The 25,632-nt window shown below is 45.2% G+C and overlaps 1 protein-coding gene across 4 annotated transcripts in view; it reads left to right on the top strand.

The window, feature by feature from the left end:
• HECW2 (HECT, C2 and WW domain containing E3 ubiquitin protein ligase 2) overlaps nt 1-25,632 on the top strand; it is a 1,154,081-nt gene that overhangs the window by 354,205 nt on the left and 774,244 nt on the right. The window contains exon 1 of one of the 4 annotated variants that reach the window (XM_078680424.1): nt 16,566-16,693. The exons of 2 other annotated variants lie outside the window; for them this stretch is intronic. Coding sequence is in view for 1 of the 2 variants with exons in the window: in XM_078680423.1 (XP_078536549.1) it covers nt 16,698-16,701 (4 nt within the window). In the remaining variant the exon portion in view is untranslated. Of the gene's footprint in view, nt 1-16,565; nt 16,702-25,632 lie in introns of those variants that run through there. One more of the 4 variants, XM_078680423.1, reaches the window with a different exon arrangement.

The raw sequence follows: 25,632 nt of genomic DNA, 5'->3' as shown, positions 1-25,632 counted from the left end.
AATGGAAGGCGGACTACATGGCCTCATTGACCGTAGACTTGACTGATAAAATTGAGGATGTCTGGGAGGACTAAAGAAACCTGGCTCGACACGAAAGCCAGGACTAGCTAAAAGGTAAAACAGGGAACAATATATGAGCACAATGATAAAGCCGGGAAACTACTGACTTGGTTGGCACAAAGTCAAGAGGGACAGAAATGGATTCAGGGCCTGCGAGGACAGGATGGTGTTTTATTGGAGACACCAGAGGGCATAGAATGGGAAATTAGCAAGACACCTGGGGGAAGTATACAGAGCAGACGTGTTGGTGGATGGGAGGGGACAGCCTGACTGTCAGGGACCTCCTGATGCATATTCTAGGGAACCAGGACCAGGAAAACTTAAAAGCTAGGATATCTGACGCGGAAATTGCAGATGCGCTGATACATTTGAAATGTAGAAAAATCGCTGGGTCCCAACTGATTCCAACCCAGATTTTTCAAATGGCTACAGGTGCAGGTGGTGCCCACCTTGGTGAGATGTTCAGGAGCGCAAGGGATGATGGAAGCTGAGGGAGGCGGTGATCCTCCCAATGTATAAGTTGGGTAAACTGAGGGAGGCCTGTGCTTCGTACCGTCCCATCTTGTTACTGATTATAGAGGTAAACGTGCTGCCCCTGATTCTAGCGAATTTGATGCTGCAGGTCGTGGAATCTGGTGACTGCAGACCAAATGAGCTACATGCCACACAAATCAATATGCCAGAACTTGCAGATGTGCTGATACATTTGAAATGTAGGAAAATCACCGGGACCCAACGGATTCCCACCCAAATTTTTCAAATGGCAACAAGTGCAGGTGGTGCCCCACCTGGGTGAGATGTTCAAGAGCGCAAGGGATGATGGAAGCTGAGGGAGGCGGTGATCCTCCCAATGTATAATGTGGGTACACTGAGGGAGGACTGTGCTTCGTACCGTCCCATCTTGTTACTGATGATAGAGGTAAACGTGCTGCCACGGATTCTAACGAATTTGATGCTGCAGGTCGTGGAATCTGGTGACTGCAGACCAAATGGGCTTCAGTCCACACAGATCAATACTCCCGAACTTCAAGTGCTTATTCAGATGCCTAACCCACAGTGGTGGCATTGCAGAGACCCTGATGCTTTTAATGCTGGATGCCGAAAAGGCATTTGACTCAATGGAATGGCCATATCTGACTGCGGACCTGGAGAAGATTGGCTTTGGCCCATGGTTTATGGGATGAGTCAGGCTACTATACCGAGACCTACTACACCGATATTCTGTGGCCTGGGTGAAGGTGAATGGCACACTGTTTGAGGAAATATTCATAGGGAACGGCACCAAGCAGGGATATCCATCGTCTGCGCTGCTCTTCATGGTGGTACATGAGCTGCTAGCTGAGTGGATACGCAGAGACACCCAGATTTGTGCCCTGAGGTGTGACCGGATTGGGAGGATGCCATTTCTCTGTGAGCGGATGGCATCCTTCTCTAGCTGGCGGACCCAGATAGGTCTCTATCATTAATATAGGACACCCTGAGTATTTTTGGGAGGTATGCAGGATTACTTGTAAACAGAGATATATCAGTCGCATATCCACTGATGGCCTGGAGTTCCCCTCCCGGAGCCTTCCAAGTACAGTGGGAGCCAGTCAGCTTCAAACGATTAGGGATATATGTTATGATTGATCGGGAGCTGTTCTTCAGAGAAAACCTAGACAGAATTATTGAGGGTTACGGGTGAGATGTGGGGCACTGGCACCGCTTCCCGCTGTCACTCATGAGGAGGGCAGCGCTATACAAAATGACCTACCTACCTGCCCAATTTTTTGTATATTCTGCAAAACACTCCCACTGCAGTCCCAGACCGGTTTGTCTGCCAGTTGGATCAGGTCACCAAGGTGCTACTCTGGGCTAGGGGCCCTGCAGATCGCTATTGTGATACTGACAAGGAAATGCTGAGATGGGGGCATCGCCCCGCCTAATTTAAAGCTCTACTATTGGGCGGCCCATCTGGTAGTTGTAAATGACTAGGGCTGTTAAGACCAGAGAGAGCTTGTTAAATGGAAGGGGGAGGATACGTGGGCTCCCACTTCAGACGGCCATGGTGATGGATGTGTGGAGGAGGGCAGAATGGGCCTTGGGCTGGTAGGGGAGGATCATATTTTGGTGACTCCACTTTGGGACACCGAGGTCTTGAAGGAACTTAGGTTGAATGAGGGACACAAAAAATGAGATGTTCTGGGTATCACAATTGTGGGGAATGTCAGGAGGGGGGAGGATTGATACCCGGCCTTCCCCCAGTTACAGGCTGAATATAACCTAGCGGGTAATTAGTACTTTTGATCACTTCAAATGCAACATATTCTCATTAACAAAAATATATCATGAAAGATTTGGAGGAAGAGTCTCCCCTAGAGTACAGGGTGCTGGCTGCACCCCTCCAGGTGTACACTACGCTCCCCGCACACAGTTGTCATCCCTTAGATGCCCTCAGGCACAGTTGGGGACAAGATCTGGGCAGACTCGAAAACGATGCATCTAATACGAGTCGACTTTCACTTGGTGCAGCTTAAGCTACTGCTCAGAGCTTATTACAAGAGAATGACATTGTATAAAATGGAATGAAGCACTGGGGGGAGCAAACGTTGGAGAAATGCAAACAGTATTTTACAATGTAGTCCTAGCTGTGGCGAGGCGGGATATAGTTAAAGGATGGTGTATAAATCATGGGGCTGTCCTCGGAAATAAATGTGGAATCCCTGGAGAAACAACAAAACTGGTTGGTAGTAGTCTTAGCCCTGTGAGGCACATGGATGCAGTGAGGTGGGGCAGGAACTAGATCACACAAGCCCACAGGCAAGGGGGGCCAGATGACAAACAGCGCAAATAACGGACATATACGGACAGACCCTGAATGGTTGACAGAGGATTTTCGATGTAGTCTGCATAGCCAACTTCTGTCCTGTTATTATACTTGTAACAGGGGCCTCTTATGCCATGCCTTGTTGCAGATGCTACTGTACCAATTGTATGGGGGTAGTTTACGGTTGGACCCAACTGCTCAATCGAGGGCAGATCATGTGGTGCATAGTGTTATGTTGAAATGCAAATAAAAAAGTTTATTAAAAAAATGCAATGTCACCTTGAAAATCGCACACACACGTTTCCACTGCTGTCACCCATGCTGCAGTTTTCCTATGTCTACGAGCAAAATTCTGGGCTGCACCTGGTGTGTGTCCGTTGGTGTGTTGCTGCTGCCATGACTAGTGTTGTAAATCTACCTTCAGTTGCCAGTTTCCGGGGGATGTTTGTCGGCATCTGTAGTAAGAGCGTTCACCTTGATCAGAGTTCTAAAGAAGCTTTTTCAAAGTGAAACGACACGATTTTAAAGCCTGGGCGTGGGTTGGGAAGGGGGTGCCTCTTAGCATTAAGGCAATCCAGATGGTTGAGCTACAACACACCTGCTTGGCTGGGATTCACGCTAAAAAAAACAGAAGCTGTCCTGTATGTGCCTCCACTTTCGCAGACTATGGTGACGACGGGTAGAAAACGGACACACTAATGGAGCGCTTCACAAACAAGCATTTGCAATGCAATAGGTCTCGCATTAGGAAAGTTTGAGCTATTGGTATTGTAAATGACAGATTTTTATTTATGTTTTATTTTTGAAAATAGCGAAAATAATAGCTTTGTCATTTACAATGCGAATAGTTATAACTTTCGCAAATGTGACACCTATAGCATTTGTAATGCAATATGTGTTGTATTTAAGTGACTTACATGTATTGATATTACAAATAACAATGGCTTTTAATTTTTTTCAATAATTAATACTTAAATAAAAGTTATTGTAATTTATAATGACGATAGCTTAAAGTTTTGTAAATAACTTTTGTGAAGATTATGTTCAGTGTATTTTATTGTGACGAAAATTCAATAACAGAAGTGAAATATTAACATCTTTTTGGTGAGGGGGTGTGAGGGAGAGGGGGTGTGAGGGTGAGGGTGGGTGAGGGGGTGTGTGAGGGTGAGGGGTGAGAGGGGGTGGGGGGTGAGGGTGAGGGGGTGTGAGGGTATGTCAGGGAGAGGGTGTGGGGTTGTGAGGGTGAGGGTGTGGGGTTGTAGTAAAGCTTGAAACATTGAGAGAACATATTTGAAGCAGGTGTTGTTGAATGGTTGCACAGATTGATGCTGTGGTGGCGCTGAGTGATGTTGTGATGGCGAACGAGTGATGCTGTGGCCTTCAGTGATGCTGTGGTAGCACATAGTGATGTTGTGGTGCCCCTGAGTGATGCTGTGGTGGTGCGGAGTGATGCTGTATGCTATGCTATGTTTTGTTTTGCTATCCTATGTTTTGTTTTGTTTTGTTATGCTATGCTATGTTTTGCTATCCTATTAATTTATGTTATGCTATGCTGTGTGTTGTTATGCTATGCTATGTTTTGTTATGCTATGCTATGTTTTGCTATGCTATGCTTTGTTATGCTATGCTATGTTTCGGTATGCTATGCTATGTTTTGTTATGCTATGTTTTGTTGTGTTTTATTATGCTTTGCTTTGTTATGCTATGTTTTGTTACGCTATGCTATGCTATGTTTTGTTGTGTTTGGTATGCTATGTTTTGCTATGCTATTATATGTTTTGTTTTGCTATGCTATGTTTTGTTGTGTTTTGTTAAGCTATGCTATTGTTGTGTTTTGCTATGCTATGTGTTAATGTGTTTTGTTATGCTATGTTTTGTTATGTTATGCTATGTTTTGTTATGCTATGCTATGTTTTGTTTTGCTATCCTATGCTTTGTTTTGTTATGCTATGCTATGTTTTGTTGTGTTTTGTTATGCTATGCTATGTTTTGTTATGCTATGCTATGTTTTTTTTCATTATGCTATGCTTTGTTTTGCTATGCTATGTTTTGTTATGCTATGTTTTGTTATGCTATGCTATGCTTTGTTATGCTATGGTTTGTTATGCTAAGCTTTGTTTTGTTATGCTATGCTATGTTGTGTTTTGTTATGCTCTGCTATGTTTTGTTGTGTTTTGTTATGCTATGCTATATTTTGCTATGCTTTACAATGCTATGTTTTGTTATGTATGCTATGTTTTGTTGTGTTTTGTTATGCTATGCTATGTTTTGTTGTGTTTTGCTATGTTTTGTTATGCTATGCTTTGTTTTATGTTATGTTATGCTATGTTTTGTTATGTTATGCTATGTTTTGTTCTGCTATGTTTTATTGTGTTTTGTTATGCTATGCTATGTTTTGTTCTACTATGCTATGTTTTGTTTTGCTATGCTTTATGTTATGCAATGCTTTTTTTGTTATGCTATGTTTTGTTATGCTATGCTATGTTTAGTTGTGTTTTGTTATGCTATGCTATGCTTTGTTGTGTTTTGCTATGCTATGTTTTGTTATGCTATATTCTGTTTTGCTATCCTATGTTTTGTTATGCTATGTTTTGTTATGCTATGCCGGATGATCGTGCGTGAGGGTGAGTGAGGGTGAGTGAGGGTGAGGGGGTGTGAGGGTGAGGGGGTGTGAGGGTGAGGGGTGTGAGGGTGAGGGGGTATGAGTGAGGGTGGGGGTGTGAAGGTGAGGGGGCGTGAGGGTGAGGGGGTGTGAGTGTGTGTGAGGATGAGGGTGTGTGAGGGTGAGGGAGGGTGTGTGAGAGGGGGTGAGGATGTGTGGGGGTGAGGGGGTGTGAGGGTGAGTGAGTGTGTGTGAGGGTGAGAGGGGGTGAGGGTGTGTGAGGGTGAGGGGGTGTGAGGGTGATGGGGTGTGAGGGTGAGTGAGGGTGTGTGAGGGTGAGGGTGAGTGAGGGTGCGTGAGGGTGAGGGTGTGTGAGGGTGAGGGGATGTGAGGGTGTGAGGGTGTGTGAGGGGGAGGGGGTTTGAGGGTGAGGGTGTGTGAGGGGGTGTGAGTGTGAGGGGGAGTGAGGGTGAGTGAGGGTGAGGGTGTGTGAAGGTGAGGGTGTGTGAGGGTGAGGGGGTGTGCGAGGGTGAGGGGTGCGAGGGTTTGGGTGTGGGAGGGGGTGTGGGGAGGAGGGTGTGGGGTTGTGAGGGTGAGGGGGTGTGAGGGTGAGGATATGTGTGAGGGTGAGGGTGTGAGGGTGGGTGAGGGTGTGTGAGGGTGAGTGAGAGGGTGTGTGAGGGTGAGAGGGTGTGTGAGGGTGAGAGGGTGTGTGAGGGTGGGTGAGGGTGAGAGGGTGGGTGAGTGTGGGTGTGGGGGTGAGGGGGTGTGAGGGTGAGTGAGTGTGTGTGAGGGTGAGAGGGGGTGAGGGGGTGTGAGGGTGAGGGGGGTGAAGGGGTTGTGAGGGTGAGGGGGTGTGAGGGTGAGGGGGTGAGAGGGTGAGTGAGGGTATGTGAAGGTAAGAGGGTGAGGGTGAGTGAGGGTGTGTGAGGGTGTGTGAGGGGGAGGGGGTTTGAGGGGAAGGGTGTGTGAGGGTGAGGGGGTGTGAGGGTGAGGGGGTGAGGGGGTGAGGGGGTGTGAGGGTGAGGGGGAGTGAGGGTGAGGGAGAGTGAGGGTGAGGGTGTGTGAAGGTGAGGGTGTGTGAGGGTGAGGGGGTGTGTGAGGGTGAAGGGTGCAAGGGTTATGGTGTGTGAGGGGGAGGGGGTGTGGGGGGAGGGTGTGGGGTGTGTGAGGGCGAGGGGGTGTGAGGGTGAGGGTATGTGTGAGGGTGAGGGTGTGAGGGTGGGTGAGGGTGTGTGAGGGTGAGTGAGAGGGTGTGTGAGGTTGAGAGGGTGTGTGAGGGTGAGAGGGTGTGTGAGGGTGGGTGAGGGTGAGAGGGTGGGTGAGAGGGTGAGTGTGGGTGAGAGGGTGAGTGAGGGTGAGGGGGTGTGAGGGTGAGGGTGTGTGAGGGTGAGGGGATGTGAGGGTGAGAGGGAGGGTGAGGGGATGTGAGGGTGTGAGGGTGAGTGAGGGTGTGTGATGGTGTGAGGGTTAGAGGGTGTGTGAGGGTGAAAGGGTGAGTGTGGGTGAGGGTGTGTGAGGGTGAGGGTGTGTGAGGGCGAGGATGAGGGGGTGTGGGGGTGATGGGGTGTGAGAGTGAGGGGGTGTGAGGGTGAGGAGGTGTGTGAGGGTGAGGGGGTGTGAGGGTGAGGGTGTGTGGGGGTGTGAGGGTGAGTGAGGGTGAGAGGGTTGTGAGGGTGAGGGGGTGAGGGTATGTGAGAGTGGGTGAGGGCGTGAGGGTGAGTGAGGGTGTGTGAGGGTGAGAGGGTGAGTGTGGGTGAGGGTGTGTGAGGGTGAGGGTGTGTGAGGGTGAGGATGAGGGGGTGTGAGGGTGATGGGGTGTAAGAGTGAGGGGGTGTGAGGGTGAGAAGGTGTGTGAGGGTGAGGGGGTGTGAGGGTGAGGGTGTGTGGGGGTGTGAGGGTGGAGGGTGAGTGAGGGTGAGAGGGTTGTGAGGGTGAGGGTGTGTGAGGGTGTGAGGGTGAGTGAGGGTGTGTGAGGGTGAGAGGGTGTGAGGGTGTGTGAGGATGAGGAGGTGTGAGGGTGAGGGTCCGAAGTAAATGGTGACAGGTCAGACATCATAAGACAGGGAGAAGAGACTGCGTGGTGACTGCGTTGGTCAGTTTCAGAATCTGGAGGGGCAGAGTTAGCACAGTCTGCGAGGGTTCAACGTGTCTAGAGGCAAAGCATAGCCGATGTAGCATTGCAGCTAGCAAGTCGAGTGTTTTCAATCTGAGTGTCCCTAGAGAGATGGCAACACAGCAACAGCATTTGAGCAGCAAGGCTACTGTAAACAAGCACGGTAGGCTTTCACTTTCATCCAGAAAAAAAACAGAGAAAGGTGCAGAGAACGCCAAACAAAACACGGCTTCCCCGCGAAATGGATGCAAATAAACCCAAGCTCTCGGCATTGCTGTGGCGCGGAGGGGGGGAACGGGAGCGCATTCCTTTGAAGTTTGATGCCAAGGCTCAGACAGATGTTGGTGTGCGATGTGCATGCGGGGTGCGGGGGAGCGGCAGCCTTTGAAGTCTGATGCCGAGGCACAGACAAATGGTGGTGTGTGATGTAGCTGGCTCTGTGCATGTGCATAGCTCACATGAACTGTACGCGATCCGCAGGCTAGGTAGATTTTTCTTTTTCGCGTACTATAATCTCGCCTATTTATCCCTGCGGGATATAATAGGCGAGACCTAAAAAGAGAAAATAGTGCTTGAAAAGCAGACACTGGTGAGGCTTAGATGCAGTTAATTAGAGAGATGGTAAATAGGCAATGCTCCACGGGAGGGACACACACGTGCTAGATGGGCTACAATAAATAAAGACTGCAAATAGAAAGTAAGCAAAAGTGAATGACAAAACAAAAAATAATGGTTACCAATGCGCTGAATGCCCTCCTAAATCAGCTTACAGCATATCCTCAAGAAATCAGACAGCTGTGACAGATGTGCTGTCTAGTCGACTTGACCTGAAAATCAGATTAGGTCAATTTCTGCTGGGAAAACTGTTTGTACATTCTCCTACAGAAGCATTCGGATGCAATGTGCTAATGTGTCATGATTTCATTTTCCATTTGGGGGTTAGTTTGCATTTATTATAATCTATAATGTGCCTACAGAAGTTGATTATTGAAAGATCTGTTTACACTACAAAAATGTCCTTTGATGTAATGTATGAAATATCTTTTCCCAGTTGGCTATTCTCTAAGATACATTTTTAAGGCGTTAATACTGTAGGTATGATTAATTGTTTTTACAGTGTTTTAATAAAATCCATTTATTCTGTGGGCAGAATTCCCAAGAGAAGCAAAGCCTGAATGAGACATACTGGCCTTGCCCTCCCTAAACATCAGTAATAAATAGCATACCCTGTCAATCTGCATGTATGGTTTATGTTATGCTGTTTTTCATGTGCATTAGTTTAAAAATATATATAACAATATCCAGAGCAGATGGGATTACATCTGTGCAGAGAGATAGTATCACTGTAACTAAGCTTTCTGCATATTGACCTGTTGTTTTCTTTTCTCAACAGATTCTAGAATGGAATCTGTGAGACAATAGGCGTTGTGTTTTTCATGTCACGAGCATTGTTTTGTGGCAATAGCAAGAAGTATTACATTTGGAGTCTAGAAATAAATGAGTAAAAGTTTTCTTTAGTACGCTTGTTACAAATAACCAGTTGCGGCCGGCATCAACGGGGAGGAAGAGGTGGGTGAGCATGAACAAATACAATTAAAAAATATAAAATAAACAGGTGCTTGTGCACAAATACAATTAAAATAATAACAGTAAACTTACCTTAGGAAAGCACCTCCTTCTCCCGACCTCTTGCGACTCCTGCTCGGCTGCCAGGAAACTCCCTTAACCAATCATGGCCTGCTCTCACCAGCAAGAGAGCAACACCATGATTAGAGGGAGTGGCCTCACTCGGCGCTCCACAGTTCCCTGGAGGCTTGCACTGACTCAGGCTTCAAAGTGCGCATGTCTGGCTGTCCGTCTCAAGACGGCCAGCCAAAGGGACAGGTGCACTCTGAAAAGTGTAGTAACAGCCCACCCTTCTCCCTGCTGCTGTCATTCAGCACCCACGCCCCCGTTCTGATGCTCGGTTCAGGACGGGGGGGATGAAAAATAAAATGATAATGAATTACCATTTTATTTTTCATCTTGTGGTTTTGGGGGGATTTGTAAGTGGAGCGACGATCCACCGCTGAAATAGAGGAGCCGCCCCTGTTCAGAATAACATTTTATTGGGCCATATGTGTTTTCACAGGCATGGCATGAATAGATAAGTGTAAGTGTGCATGCCAATAGCATCAAGGATGTGTTATTCAAGGTGGGTTTCTTTCCGATAAATATAAGATTTTCAGAGCTCTGTGTCTCGCTTCCAGCATTGTGATGATGTGGTGATTTGATTTGATTTGATTTGATTTGATATTTATATAGCGCGAACTGTCACCCTACGGGTATGCTGGCGCTTCTGACTGAAGAGGGAGACCTTAGTGGAAAAGAAGGTCGAGCCGAGTGTATAGGAGGCGGAGATTTAGGCTTTTGGGAAAAGCCAGGTTTTTAGGCTCTTTCGGAATTCCAACAGGGTGTCTCCTTGTCTCAAATTCAGGGGAAGTTCATTCTACAGGCGGGCACCAACCACATTGAATGCCCTCCCTCCTGCCCTGGCCCGTTTGAACCTGGAGACCGACAGGAGGCCGGCACTAGAGGAGCGGAGGTACCTCTTGTGTTGGTACCACATGAACTTTTCCAGCAAGGGGATTGGTCCCAGCTTATGCACTGCTCTGAAGATCAGAAATAGGTATTTAAACTGGACCCTTTCCTTGATGGGCAGCCAATGCAGCTCTCTCACAGCCATGGTAGAGGATGAACTTCCCGGCCTATTGAGTGCTAATTTCGCCGCTGCAGACTGTACTCTCTGCAATCCCTGAATGATGTGGGGCACCCGAAAACAGAGAATTGCAGTAATCAAGCATGCTTAGCACGGTGTTTCTTACCACCAAGGAGCGTGACTCAGTTGGTAATAGCGGAAGTATTTTTCATAGCAGCCGAATTAAGGAGAGACATACGTTAGCGGTCTTATTTGCATGAGACTCCATCTGGAGGTTGTCATCGATCAGAACCCCCAGGTTGCGTACCTTCTTGACCGGCGCTATTGGTTCCTCCTCAGGAGTGAATTTGAATTCACAGGGTAGAGGTTTAGGTATCCTTGCAGAGGAGCAATACAGCTCCTTGGTCTTTCCGCTTTTGAATTGAAGGGAATTTCTCCTGAGCCAGCCAGCCGTGCATTGCATGCACTGCTAGAAAGTGTCCAGGGAGATCGCATGATCACCTTCTAAAGAGAATGCCAGCTGAGTATCATCAGCATAGTTAACTAAGCTGACTCCAAAGGATTTGCTAATAGGAATCAGGGGCTGCAGGTATACATTAAAGAGAATAGGACTGATCGCAGAACCCTGCGGCACTCCGTATGTTACCGGAGATTTGCTAGAGGAAAATGGTGCTAAGGGCACAACCTGCTGTCTCCCCGTCAAATAGGACTGGAGCCATTCAAATGCTCGTCCCTTCACCCCCAGCCTCCTAAGTCTCTTCACTAGGTTGGAACGATTTACCGCGTCGAATGCTGCCGACATATCGAGAAGCACTAAAACAGTGGCATTCCCGTTGTCGGCTCGCATGCGCAGGTTGTCCATCATGGTGACAAGCGCCGTCTCGGTCCCATGGCAATGGTCGAAACCCAAATTGGTCTCTATCAAGCAGGAGGTTATCCTCTAGAAAGCACAACAGTGCTGACTGCTTTTTCCAGGATTTTGACCGGGTAGGGCAGGAGAGAGATGGGCCTGAAGCTGGCCGGGATTGATGGATCAAGGGTTGGTTTTTTGATCAGCGGGGTGAAGAAAATTACATATTTATATGTATTTGTGCCCCCAAGCGCTTCCCTCTCACCATCTGCCATGTTGAATAAAAACCCCTGCATTACTTCACATTCAGAGGCCTTATTTCTCTGTCACCAGGCCCCTCCATGCCAGACCCTGAAAAAGGCACACGTTACATTTCTCTGCAGCACATTAGATATTTTTTTGAGCAGTCACGGAGAAAAGGCCCAGCCCGGGGTGTCTTAACAGTGTCAAACAAGGGTCGACCTGATAAAGCTGCATTCCGGCCCGAGCAGGAGGCGAGCAGAAGCCCCTCTGCAGAGATAAGGCCCAGTTTTGCTGTCGGCTCTCAGAGATAAGTGGGGCCCATGTCAAGGTAAACCTCCAAGACAGTTACACAAGGGGTGGACAGGAAGGGCCAAACCAACTGCTAGTATGAAGCAGCAACACTTCTACAGATGCAATCTGCCCCGAGCTAGAGATAAGACCAGACATGCTAGTCACTCTGACACCCAGGGCCCTCCCTGGCCAACAGAAAGGAAACAGCCTTCATGGAGAAGTCTGATAAAGTTACGCAAACAGGCATTGCGAGTTTTAGCTGACCTTGCTGCCCCCTCTATGCACCCACCCACCTATGACTCATTACAGTGAACGCCTACATGCTCATATCTTTTTCTTTCCTTCTGCTTGGAGGGCTCCTCCCTATGTATGCAAATAATGTATAAATATTGTACTCTGTGAATAAAGCTCAGAACTCTCCTGTGCCCGCTTGGCGCTGGAGCTCTCCCTTAACTCGAGTTAATGCAATAAAGCCCATTGACTCTAATACCACGGACTCTGCTCCTCATTTATGCTTGACCCTTTTGATATTTGTTTATTTATAGAAATTATGATAGTGTAAATAATTTATTTACGACAGGGGTCACCACCGCCTGTTTCCAGCTGTCCGGGACAGTTCCTTCCACCAGTGATTGATTGCAGATCTGTCTCAGCCATGGGAGGGTTTCTTTACCAAAAGTCTTCCAGACTTTATGAGGGAGGGGGTCGAGAGGGGACCCCGACATGACACTGTGCGCCAGGCTGTTAAAAACGTCATCAATGAGGACCGGAAAGTTATCCAGGACCATTGGCTGGGGAGAGTCTTCATCCACCGGTTGTTCTAAATCATCTTGGCGTTCATTGCTGGGATTAAGTATGTTACAATTTTTGTGATTTTGTCCTGAAAATAATGAGAGATGTTATCGCATAGTTTTTGTGATGCTGCTACCTTGTTGTTTAAGCAGGTAGGAGAAGACAGGTCCTTGGTGATTTTAAAAAGAGCTTTTGCTCCATTTGGCGCTTGTAGTATGGAGGTAGCATAAAATTTGGCCTTTGTTTTGAGAATAAGTTCTTTATATTTCAATTGTATTGATCTCAATTCTTTTTTGCCTTACTCATTGTATCCCCTTCTCTATTTCCTTTCCGCCTACTTGTGGAGTGTACGCAGCTGTTTCAGATCTTCCTTATACCAGGGGGCCATGATTTTATTCCTATTTTTTAGCTTCCTTATAGGGATTATCTGATCAAGAGTATCAGTAATATAGCTGGTATAGATTTTGTAGTTCTCTTCGACGGTCACCATAGATGAGAAATAAATATCCTCCTTATCAAGTAGGAGGGGACCAGATTTATCTAATTTTGCCCAATCCCTACCGCTTCTGTAGGAGTTCTGCTGGCTGGTTGTGACCTTTGAGCGGGGCTGCCTAATCTCAAACTGAATTAAATAGTGGTCGGTCCAAGACTGGGGTAGTATATTTAGTATCTTGGAGAACAGTAAGTCAAGAATGTGGCCCCCTTGATGTGTGGGCTGTTCCACTAACTGTACGAGATTCAGGTTAGCACACGTATGTTTTAAATCTCTCATGTGGCTGCTGAAGTTCCCATCCTCCCTAAGATTGAAATCTCCCAGTACAATCATTCTAGTATGTGTCAGGGTTAAGTTGGTGATAATATCTAGGAGGTTTTGATATTGCGTGGTGCTGCCCGGGGGTCTGTAGCATAGCAGTCCTGTAAATAGGCTACCCCTGAGTGTCTGCAACGTAAAGCCCATAATTTCTATCCCCTCTACTTCATCTATCGGTAGGGATGTAAAGTTCAACTCCTCCTTAAAAATAATTCCCACTCCTCCCCCTCTGCCTATAATTCTTGGCTTGTGAATAATTTTGTATCCGTTAGGGCAAGCAAGCCCTATTTCCACCATCCACTCGGTAGTAATACATGTCTCTGTTAAAAACAGAGCGTCTAAATCCATGTCTTCAATTAGACCTAGAACATCTACATGATGCTTGACAAGTGACCGACTATTAATCAGTCTACAGATGAGAATCTTTCCTGCCGTTGGCTCATGAGCTATAAGGTGTGTCGCCTTGCTATTTGACTTACCGAGATGTATAAATTGATCTCTGTCATAGACCTGGCACCCGGGAACTACAACCCGACGGGCAGCATGGCTGGCGCGGACGGGCGCAGACGGGCTTGCCTCTGGTGCGCCTCTGGCGCGTGCGCTGCGTGCTTGCATTTCCGGGTTTTTATGCTTCCAGAGAGCCCTGCCCAGCACCTAGAGCGCCTCGCAAAATGGCGTCGACGAAGGCAGCAGGACGATTCCTCCTTCACCTAAGATGGCGCAGCTGTAATGGCCGAGCTCCGATTCCGCAAGTGGTTTTTGTGATGTCATTGGAGCTGGTTCGACAACAGCAAGTAAAAAAGTCACAAAGTAGATGTCATCCTTTACCTCTTGAGGTAACAAATGTTAAAGGAACAACAGTAACAGCAGAAAATGATGGCAGATAAATAACCAGAAATAAAACTTTTTTTTAGGAAAATCGAACAAAACCTTGAACAAGAAAAAATACCAGTGAATGGACAAGGAAATGAGCTGATGCTCACAAAATCTGAAAGGATTCTGAAGAAGCCTGAACGTCTGATTGAACATTGCTAAATTATTGCATTTTTCCCCTTCTCTTTTCTTTCTTGTTTTTCAATTTTTCTCTTCTTTTTCTTCAAGGGGTTCTAGACATTGGCCTAGTGACATGGGTCCACTGCCTACCCCCGTGCCAGTTGTTCGTAACCTCGGCTTTCTAATCGACGAGAAACTCTCGATGCGTCAACAGGCAACTAAGGTCGCTGCAATCTGCTTTAACACTCTACGCTGGTTGCAGAAGATCCTATGGATGCTGCCTGAGTCTACTCGTCGAACTGTTGTCCAGGCTCTTGTAATGTCCCGTATCGACTACGGCAATGTGCTCTATCTGAGAGCTGATAGAGCTACAATGAATATACTCCAGGTTGTGCAGAACTCAGCTGCCCGCCTTCTGTGCAATGTCCCACGCAGAATGTCTGCAACACAAGCCCTATGTGACCTTCATTGGTTAAAAATTGCTGACCGTGTAGCTTTTAAAACTTTGTGCCTTATGTTCAAAATCCGTCAGGGTTCTGCTCCCACATACTTGCACAATCTTGTCCGGCCATACCAGCCAAATCGTTCCCTTAGGTCATCAAATCAAGCCAATTTTGTAATTCCTAGAATTCGCTTGACAAAAATGGGAGGCCGCTCTTTTGCCCATTTGGGGCCGAAGATGTGGAATGCTCTTCCGCTGACGCTTAAAACGGAAACTAATCTTCTAGCCTTTCGCAAAAAGCTAAAAACTTTTCTGTTTTAGTTGGTCAAATGTTCTCTGCTTCTCCTGTTTTCAGCAATTACCTATCTTTCTTCTTTAGGCTGTCCCTGGCGCCGGGAAACCCTCTACGGGTAGCTGAGCGCAATACAAATTCAATAAAATAAATAAATAAAATAAAGGGGGGGGGGGAGGGTGATATGATGATGTGATGTCATCTGGAATAATAAGGGTGTAGAGTTCTGGATTAGAATGCAGGAAGGTTTTCAAGGAACAATAGTTCAGTTTAGGGTTGGAATTAAGTGCAACTGTAAAGGGGTTGCCGAGCTCCTCCTATTCGTTACAAGCATGAGCTCCAGAGCCTCTAACATGCACATTGCCTCACAATATCGCCATTTGTGGTGTCTGTGTGCCAGGGCTTGCTCTAGGGCGGTGCGATCTGTGTGACTACACTTGGGATGGGGGCGTCATTTTTGAAAATTTATATTATTGTTTTAACAGCACCTGCTGCTGCGTTCCTGGCCTCCAGCAATTTTCAGACATTAATTAAAATGTCAAAATAACTCTGGTAATTAATCGTCTTCCTGTAAAGAGATGGAGGTTTGTGTAGTGGAAGTTTTGACGCATCGAAAGGTAGCGCAGTGGGTTAAAATGCTTGCTGCTAAGAACGTGTACCATGCACATAACAAAGTACATGTAATGTAAATAGGTCAGTGGATTACTGTTTCTGCACGAGAGCTCCTCTTGTTACTTGTCTTTTATATGTCAAAATCCTAATATAGAACATTGGCCTATTAACTGTCATCCTAGACCTTCATGCAAACTGCAAGGTATATGTTAGAGCTAAATGTTTTTTTTGCTCAGTCTTTCATCAACCTAATCTTGTGAAAAGGGTTCATTTGGGTAGAAAACAAATTTCATTATGAAAGAGAACGCCCTAACAATGATGTTACCTTTTAAATTCTGAATTTGTGCTTTTCCAGAATAAGGACTCAAACTATGTTGCCTACCAGTATTGATGATGTCACTCCTACACACCTTATAGTCCTGTCTGATGTAACATTCCTAAACACTGATTAACCCACATATGATTGTCTCTGTGCAATGTGTCTGTGGTGTAAAGTGCTCCGACACCTTACACTGGTATGAGTGGTGCTATAAAACTAAATGAATCTGAGAGACAGTGGTTATGGAGACTTGAGGGGCACTGTTAAAGGTTGCTAGTGAGGGCATCCGTGGCAGAGGTGGTCATTGGGAAGTGCCAACATTGTCGCACAGGGCGCCACCATGGCCAAATCCGGCCCTGCTGTGTGCTATATGTTTAATTAATATTCTAATATCATATTAATATCTCAGTACCACTAGATTATGCATTCCCGAATAGCTGATATCCTAACCTAGCACAGTCACCTTTCCATAAGCACATACATGTATTCCTATTAGCCTATAATGAGCACGGCTGATGCTCCTCTGAGATTGTGGTAAAAGATACAAATAAAAAACATCTCACAAGCTTTCCCGCCGTACCTCTCGCCGCCTCAGGGGTTTTACTTCCTGCTGCACGAGGCAGCGGATGCGTTTCTTTTTGACGTCAACATTGCTCGGTATCCGTGCGCCAAGGCAGATTGCGCAGTAGATATCCGTCTGGGGCAACGTGCACTTGACCTTGATTGAAAAATAATCCCACGCCTTAAATCCAGCACGATTGAGATGGTAAATGTGTGAGTGGATTCCGACTTAATCCCTCTGTATTCATTTGAAATGCCCGAGTGTCTTACGTATGAGGGGAATCCGCGGAGTTTATTGTCAATGCATTGAAGCACGTCGGCGGTGTGTGATGATAACGGCAGCCTCCTAGGTCTATGAGTGGCCCTAGTGTTTGTCATGTTAACACTGGGCAGATATATGTAGCTGTATCACAGAAGCGAGCTATAAAATGCACTGAAATCGGCTGCCATGACCAACCATTCACCAGATTGTCTTGAGCTTGACGTTTTCTGTGGCGCTAAGAGGGAGTTTCAAGTCTGAGCAAGATTTTTTGCTTGGGTGTTTGTTGATAGGTCAAAACCTTGTTATTGCTCCATATGTGGCTTTTCAGTCAGTGACCCATGTGAATGATTTTAAAAACAGGGATCCATACACTTGTTATTCACATTTCAGATGTCTACCACAAACCTTCAGTACTCTCCTTTAGGTGGTAAATTGGACGACTGGACACAGATTTGGGGCTTGCTGTCCACCCACATAGACAGACCCATGGCGCGGGGGGTAGTGACCACTCTTAGTGAACCTTTAGCTGTGTGTGTGGACGAAAGAAACACACAAGGGTACCAATCGCCACTCTTGGAGCACCTTCAGCTGGGTATGGTGTTCCGGGACTCTTGCTGCAAACTCTATACCCATTGATGGGCGCCAGTGGTGTGTAATGACCTGCTCAAGATTGGTGCTGAAAAATTTGTCCTGCAAGATCTTTACCACACCTTTCATATCTGTGCTCAGAAGCTTCTCACCATTAGTGACCGAATCAGTGCGGGTGCTCAGTGGCGCACTTGCTGCACCTGTGTTCTTCGGAGAAGTGTTGTTCGTGGCCTATTGAAAGTGTTGCGGCACTGCTGAAATGGGCCAGTACATTTTCTTCTGAATCAAATAGCTTCTGATATTTAGAGCATGGTGTCACTGCCTATATTCTATATTCCTCAACCAACTGTACTCCAAGCAGCGTGTCTGGCATCCTCTTACACATCCATCAAGGGCACATTCCGGCCTCATTTACAGGACACAGTGGGTCTGTTAGAGATGTCCTTGTCTAGCTGTGTATACCCTAGCAGGGCCACAGGAGTTATGAGATTCTGCAGCTGTGAGGATTTTCACATGCTTTTGGATTTGTCACGTTGGCCACAAAATCCGTGATCTGCATAATCTGCAGATTTTTAACCCGCAACAAATTATTTCTAAACAAACAGATCAAAAGGTACAAACATCATAGCAACACGTGTTACTGTGAAAAGGTTAACTGTTCACCTTTCAGGTGCTTATTACTGTATTTGGATGTCAAACTGGTATAAATGAGGTGAAATCTTTGCCCAGACAGTGTTAACGTATGAAAAATGGCAAAATTGTGAAGTAATGTGCTGCAATAGTTGCATAATTTGCCGTGTCTTCTCGCATAATTATGTTAACTCTGTAGTATAATGTGGTTCTTCTCTGCCACATAAATCCAGTGGCACTCCCTAAATGTTATTTTCACTCTAAATAACATGCATTGGAAGCCACATGCATGTCGTGGTTTGGAACTATACATAAAAGCTACTTGCTGCACCTGCGCAGTAGCTCCAGAAGAGAGCAGGGTTTGCCACTGTGTCTATCCAGCTAACACTAGCAATAAACAGAGGCTCATCAGGCTAAGTGGGCCCCCATTTTTATTCAAATGACTTTACTGCCTGAATTTAATGAAATGTGTCAATATAGGTTGCATTTAAAAATATATATATATGATGACAGAAGCAGAACAGGAACCATGCATACACGTCCACATAAAATAGAAAGAGGAGTTTGTTTATCATGTAAAATGATTCAAAGTACTGCTTGCGTTTCTGTGCACACTTATGAATCTTCTTTTCCAGCAAGCAAAGGCCAGCTCAAAATAACAATTGATTCAGTAGCATTGTAAAATATGCACTTAACATTTTGCAAAATGCAGGGTGTGCCGATGGCAAACAAGTTGGGAGGAAACAGAGTGGACTAAAAAGCCATTAGTGGTAGCAATGAATACTGTAATACAGTGTACAGAAGATACTCAGTAATCAGGTGCCGGTGAGCAACATAAAAATATTGCATCTGTAGTATTTCTCGGTTGCACAGATGATGAATCCATCCAAACAGCAATCCTGGTTGATTGTTTCTCAAATATGATTTTTTAAATTAGATTGCTCATCAGGAGACGTACAATGAGAGCAATTAGTCAATTAATGCTTGGAATTGAGATCATGCACTGACTATAAACACCACACCAAAATAACACAGGTGTCATTGCATGGCAGATGTAGGCCTAGAGAGCAACAAATGTGCTTTATGGAACAAGAAGTCAAGGCACGTTCTACAGCACTCAGAGTCACAGATGTACTACTTTAGTTAACTGCACCCTACTGCACATTTGATATACTGACATTGATTGTAAATTAACCCTCAGGACTCAAACTGATCATGTACTGGCTGCAGTTAGACAACATCAGCAAGTGCTGCACCCAGACAGGTTACTCTGATTAGGGGAGCAGGGAGGTGTGGTGCATACACCTTTTGAATAAATGAGACTCAAAAAATATTCCATTAGCACAAGTCCTAATTCCCATTGTAGCCAAGCAATACCAAATAGGATTAAATAAACACATTCAGGGCCAGTGCTAAGTAAAGACAAACATTGGCAGAGGTCAAGTGCATCACAAGGAAAGGGTTCTCACAATTCCCTTAAGCAGATCAACCATGACTCAACTGAAAAACACACCAGGATACATATGTCTTGAGGAATCTATTGACGGGTAAAAATGTCAAAGCCGATTCAATCAAAAATTGCCGACTTTGGAATTGGGGAACCAAGTTTGACTTTATGCGTCTGCTGAACATCCTGTGATTCTGGGCAAATCCCATAATCTCTTCATGCCTAAAAAAATGAATGTTTGTCCTTGTGTGATGTAACTGGTGCTCATGTAAAGCGCTTCAATACCTTCAGAACGAGTTCACGCTAAATAATACTAAAAAAACCCCAAAAAATTGCAAGTGAACGATTATGGCGTTACACTCAGGAAGACTATTCGCTTATTTGAACTTTTTAATGTAGAACATCTTCATACAAAAGTGCTTTAAACTTTCACTGGTATATGTTCGTGGGTTCGTCTTGCATATGCAATGGCAATGCTGTCATTTGAGTAGAAGTACAAAGCTAGACGTAAAATACTAGTTCAATATGTGTAGTACAAAAGTGTGATATGCTTCTCACGTTGATGACATCAGCTATGCACTGAAAACAGGAGCTGCATATGCATCCAGATAACCTATTATCCTCTAGCATGAAGTGGTTTTAAAGTTCACTTCTTGTTAGATCAGGCATTAGCCAAGACCTTTTGATTTGATTATATGCATAACATACTTACTTATAGGGACTTTCACTCAGCCATTGGTCTGTTATATCACTCATGTTTTTCTTCTGCCGCCAACAGCATACAGCGTCGGACAGTAGGTCAGCTCTCTACAGCCATTGACTAAGTACTCTGTGAATGACGTAATTCTGCCCTTTCCCAAGGAGCACATCACACAAAAAACAATTCCCTCAAGGGCCAGAGACCGCTATGGTAATGAGTGTCTTTAGATAACAACATTTTTTTTGCTTTTAGCCAATGTTTTAATTTGTGTGATATTGAGGGCCCGGTAGCATCCCCAACAATAAATGTTTTCAAAATCAATGACAAAAACAAGCATTGACATAGCCAATAGTCTGTCAGCCAACACCAGACCTTTTGGTTTTGCCCCTGCTTGAGGTTTTTCTGTAAAGCTAGTCCAATGACGTTTCTAAAATGTGACTTGATAAACTGAAGTATATGGTTACTGTGTGAAACAGCATTTAACGGGTTTTAATTTCCTTATGATATTGATGTACGTTAATGTATTCTGCGAAAGCAAGAGCTCCAATATTAGCTCACCCTGTTAGCCAATCTTAATTTGTGATACATGTAAATAGAACTCCATATGCCACAGAATAAAGCATATATTTCCAGCAGCACAGATTAGATGGGGAGACCGCTGGAAGTTTTTTGCATGTTCCTTACTTTTTACGGGTATCGTCTGCCCAGTGTGGACCCAACATCTGTAGTGAATGTGGAATCTATGATAACTGCCTAGGTGCTGGCGTGTTTGTATATTTATGCCAGCTGCAAAGCATGGGCCACTATGTGATGAGAGAGGGATGTCAAAGTGAAATAAAATACCCCACACTAAATCTTTGCATATTGTGAGCACTGTGTTATTGCTTATTGGAAAAGCTTCTAGCCACTATAAACAAGGCACAGACCCACTAACATTTATTTTTTGGCTTTCTTTTTCTTGGGAAGGTGTCTCCCTTAGCCTAGGTAGATTGTGTCCCCTAATGCTGATGGAGAGTGTTTACTCCAAAGTTCTCTCTTCAGTGAAATTAGTTTAGCGCGTCTATGTTAATATGTTAATGCGCATTCTTTCTTCATTACTTCCACCAGCAGAATGGCGGCAGTGCATCTTCTGCAGCTGGGCTTTTTTGGATGTGTGAACTGCCCATGTTTTAATATACCAAAATCAGGTTATAATTCTCCTACCCTGTTTTGTTAAGGGTGGTCCGTGTGGTATTGCCAAAGTTGACCTGTAGATCATGGTATTTCTCTTCTAACTCCACAAGCTCTTCTCTGAAATCACCAAAGCCACTCTGTGTGTCGAGTACTTTGGTACGAAGTTAGGCACTGTTTATAGAATTTTGTGTTCTCTCTTTTTTAATCCCATCTTTCACCTTTAATACCTAACCACTCAAGGTGGCCATTCCTTGAGAGCTTCTCTGATAAATCATATATGTCTTGCGTAGAGCTTGCACTATTGGTGTGGGCTTATGTTTTTTTGGAATCTCTGGTTTCACTTCACCTGGCGTATCCAGTAGTTTCTTCATGCTCCTCGCAGTGGCATAAGAAGGGAGGTACGGTGGGTGCGGGCCGCCCCGGGTGTCATCACTGAGGGGGGTGACAAAATGGCAAAAATATGTGCCTTAAACACATATTTTTGCCATATTTTCAAGCCGAGGGTGACAAGAACTTTTCCCGCACCGGGTACCACCTGACCTTGCTAAGCCACTGGCTCCTCGATGGAACTTCACCCTCAAGCTACACATTCCACAGCAAGTAAAGGGGGGGGCCGAGCAAGCCAAAAAAGTCAAGGAGTCGACATTGTTAACAGCATAATGCTGTTATTCGCTCCACTGGAAGGAAGAGACACAGCACTAGAGCCCAGTTACCACAAATAATATATATTTTACATAAGCTATATAGCAATTATATATGGAAGCACACAATCACTCCGCGAACTGATAAGCATGAAACCTTGATCTGTGACAAGGTTCGCCGAAACACTGCACAAATACTTTACTTGGAGGAGGGTTAACAGTAACCATTTCAGGATGACCCTCTGCCATGGGAAACTATCATATGAGATCTACAGGCCAAACTCTTGAATGTGATTGAAGGCAACTTGTCCACCCAAGATAGGTTTCCTGGAGCTGTTGTGTCGGTTATCATGCACAGTGTTCTTCTAGGGGGATATTGACCAAGCTATACAGGGGCGTAACACAGGCCCCAAAAGCCCCTGCAGTGCGGGGGGCCACATGCTCCAAGGGGCCCCCTCGGCACTGCACTCTGGCCAGAGAGCTCCTAATTGATCCTGGAGGGGGCCCCTCTTCGCACCGTGCAGGGAGGCCCCCTCAATTTTCGTTAGGCCTGTGAAGCTATAGCTGTACTTTGGCCTTCTTTGTCCCCTGTGCGTGGTGTTAACTTTATCAGTCCATCTTCATGGCTAGTAATGCAGTGCCCCCTTAATGCCCTCAGCAAGTGGTGGCTGTACCCTAAGTGGCAAGGTAAAAGAGGGAAACAACCATTTGGGCATGCAATAATGACCATATATTATTGAGCATAGCAGTATCCCTGTTGATTTCAGGGATACTCACCAAATAACCCATTGGGAGTCTTACTGGTGGGATCGATCACCAGATCGTCTGCCTGTGGAGCAATATGGGTTGGTCATGACAGGGGACCTCTTTAGGGATAGACCAGGACAAAAATAGGCCTTTGCCACCAAAATAAAAGCGGCCCCTATCAGTCAAGACGAAAGCTAAAAACAGGGGTAACATCAGGGAAATCAACTGTAAAAACCATCCCACAATTGCTAGAAAACCGTCCCACACACTGACCTGTCAGACCAGCCCATGAAGCACTGCCTGATTGCCCTATAGGCCAGTCTGGCACCGAACCTCTTTGAAAATGGGCGAATGAAAACAAAACATACAGGAACATCATGGAAACACACTGGACCCACCTGCCCTCTTTCTGGCATATGGAATAGTAGTAGGGATTTCCATAAGGTTTGAGACCTAAGAGCAACCACTTAGCCAAGGGGTAGCCTCACTGAGACCCCACTACTGGCCTGGGGCAACAGGTGGAGGGCAACTACTCAGATGTACAGGGTACGGCTCAAGGATTTAAATGGGGACATCTACTCCCATAGAGATAAATGGGCCCAAGATTTGGGTTGAGACATCACCGACAAAGAATGGGAATTGGCACTAGAATAACCCACTTGAGTTTTCTAAAAATGCCAACTTCTGACTACAGCAATTTCACTTCCTGGATAGGGCATACCTCACTCCTGGCAGGCTAGTCCTAATTTACTACATGTAAGCATCATCCATCAAATCTCATTGCTTCTTGCTTCTTACTACTCCTAATTCCTGTGAATGACTCATTATACATATTTTGGTCTTGTCTTGTGTGCTTTCTTCACACAGTGTACTCACTCTTAAGCAATTATTTCTTCATTCACTTGACCCACTGACCACTCTCTAACCATAACGAGCAGTGCTCATAAATCTTCAATATGGCATGGTCCTGCTATCTACTGGGACACAGTCATATCCTGTCTGTAGCAAGTCACTGGCTGTCCTTTTCTTTCTGGCCCCAAGTGTTGATTGTTGGGACAGTTTCCTCACCCACAAAATGTGAAATTGGATCTAGGTTCACCAAGGTGCACAGCCACAAGATGGAAACCCCAAAGAGACCCCTGCATTTACCAGTGGGTTTGGCTGGTGAAATACTGGGCTGACATTGAATTATAATCACTTCATAGAGATAATATCAAATGGCTGCTCAAGCATGAGCATGCACAGAGGTGGGAGGAATGCCCAACAGCCTTCGGGGAAACTACGCCCACAAACAATGACGCAACTCTGGCAACAGGCCCTATATGGGGAAGCACTGGATGAACAGACTCAACCTAGGGTGCTCCTCAGCTGTAAGACCAGACATACTTGGCATACAGTGGACTTGGGTGCAATTGTATCATTTTGCAATGAAATGTGAAGGACCTTCCTTAAAGAATTGTTAATAACATCAGTACTCCTTCCCCTTAAGAGGATATGACCTGGCCAGCCTTAGAGCCGGGACCTCCATGTTGTTTGGGGGTCGACCCCCTCAGCCACGCTTTGTGTTACTTACTGTGCATGGCACGCTATTTAAAATCCAATAAAAATATAGAAATTAAAATGGTATTCCTATTAATGAAAGCACATTCGACTTTCAATTCTAATGAATACCGTGCCTAACAACTACTTAGCCAAGAGTATAAAAAAGACTTGCAGAATAGCAGCCTCCATTTTCTTTGCAACAATTGTGCATACGAAAAATATTCTCTATGTGATTGTTGAACCAAGCATTAATCCATAACCTCCTAAACTGGTGCACAGAAAAGAAGTGGATCCAAAATTCGACCTAACAAACTCTGTGAATGTTGAGGACAAATAGTCTCTGCTGAAGATAAAATGGTTTTGAACATTAGGATATCAAATAAAAAATATATATGTTAAGGGAGAAGTAGGGAGGGATATTGTATGTATGAATGTATATGGTATATCTATAGCAAAAACCTAGTCAAAAGGCATCGGACCAGTCTGCGACTCCGAGTCTTCTTTAATACAAACCAAACCTTGTGTCATGTTAGTGGGCGAGATTTTCCATTGCATTACAAGACCAGTGGCACGATTATGACAGGTTTAAAGCTGAGCAATCACATTACAAGACATGTTCTGTTGGTTTATGATACTACGTCTTAAATGCAGACTCTCTAGACCAGGCAGCTGCCTTCAAAATGTCCTCCAGTTGTGCAGATAAAATGTACTCTTTGGACGCCAGGTCCACTGTTGCAGAGTGGGTTCCAAATCAAGGATACATCAATGCCAGCTTCAGTCATTATCCATCTGACCCATTTGGGCAAGATAAAGGGAGATAACGTGTAAATGGTTTAAAAAATGAAATCAAAAGCTGTGAAACAAAAAGAGAATGGAAAGCAGAAATTTTGGATCTATAACAAAGCAGGCATGTCACCACACCTAGGACCTGATTCACGAAGGTAAACTCGAATTTTACAAGTAGTAGCTTTACGACTGCAGAATATCCATACCCGTGGCGGTAATTCCACACATAAAAATATAGGACAGGCCTATCTTTTTATGCAGTCTCCGCCATGTGTGCTTTGACTCCACATTCGTAAATGTGCTTCTGGTAGAATTTGTTTGTGAATACCAAAATCCCTTGAATTTACACTAAAGTGTATGGTTGTTAAGTAGGCCCATCGTTTTTTGCAATCTGGACAAGTGGTATAAGACAGAGACGTGATTAAGATTTAGTACCTTTGGTAATATGAAGGTAACAACATGTGGAGAAAAGTATCTATTATCTACCTTTTAATCCTCACATCCGAAACTCCTCTAAACAATATCAATTATAGTAACATAGTCAGTTTTCCTGATAACTGTCTCAAACAGAGAAATTCATTATCGGACCAGGATAAGAGCAAGTCCGATATCTTAACATACTACATTC

Source organism: Lissotriton helveticus, chromosome 3_1 (assembly GCF_964261635.1).
Source record: "Lissotriton helveticus chromosome 3_1, aLisHel1.1, whole genome shotgun sequence".
Lineage (NCBI taxonomy): Eukaryota > Metazoa > Chordata > Amphibia > Caudata > Salamandridae > Lissotriton > Lissotriton helveticus.
The sequence above is the reverse complement of the archived record's forward strand: the minus strand, read 5'-3'. Positions and strand labels throughout refer to the sequence as shown.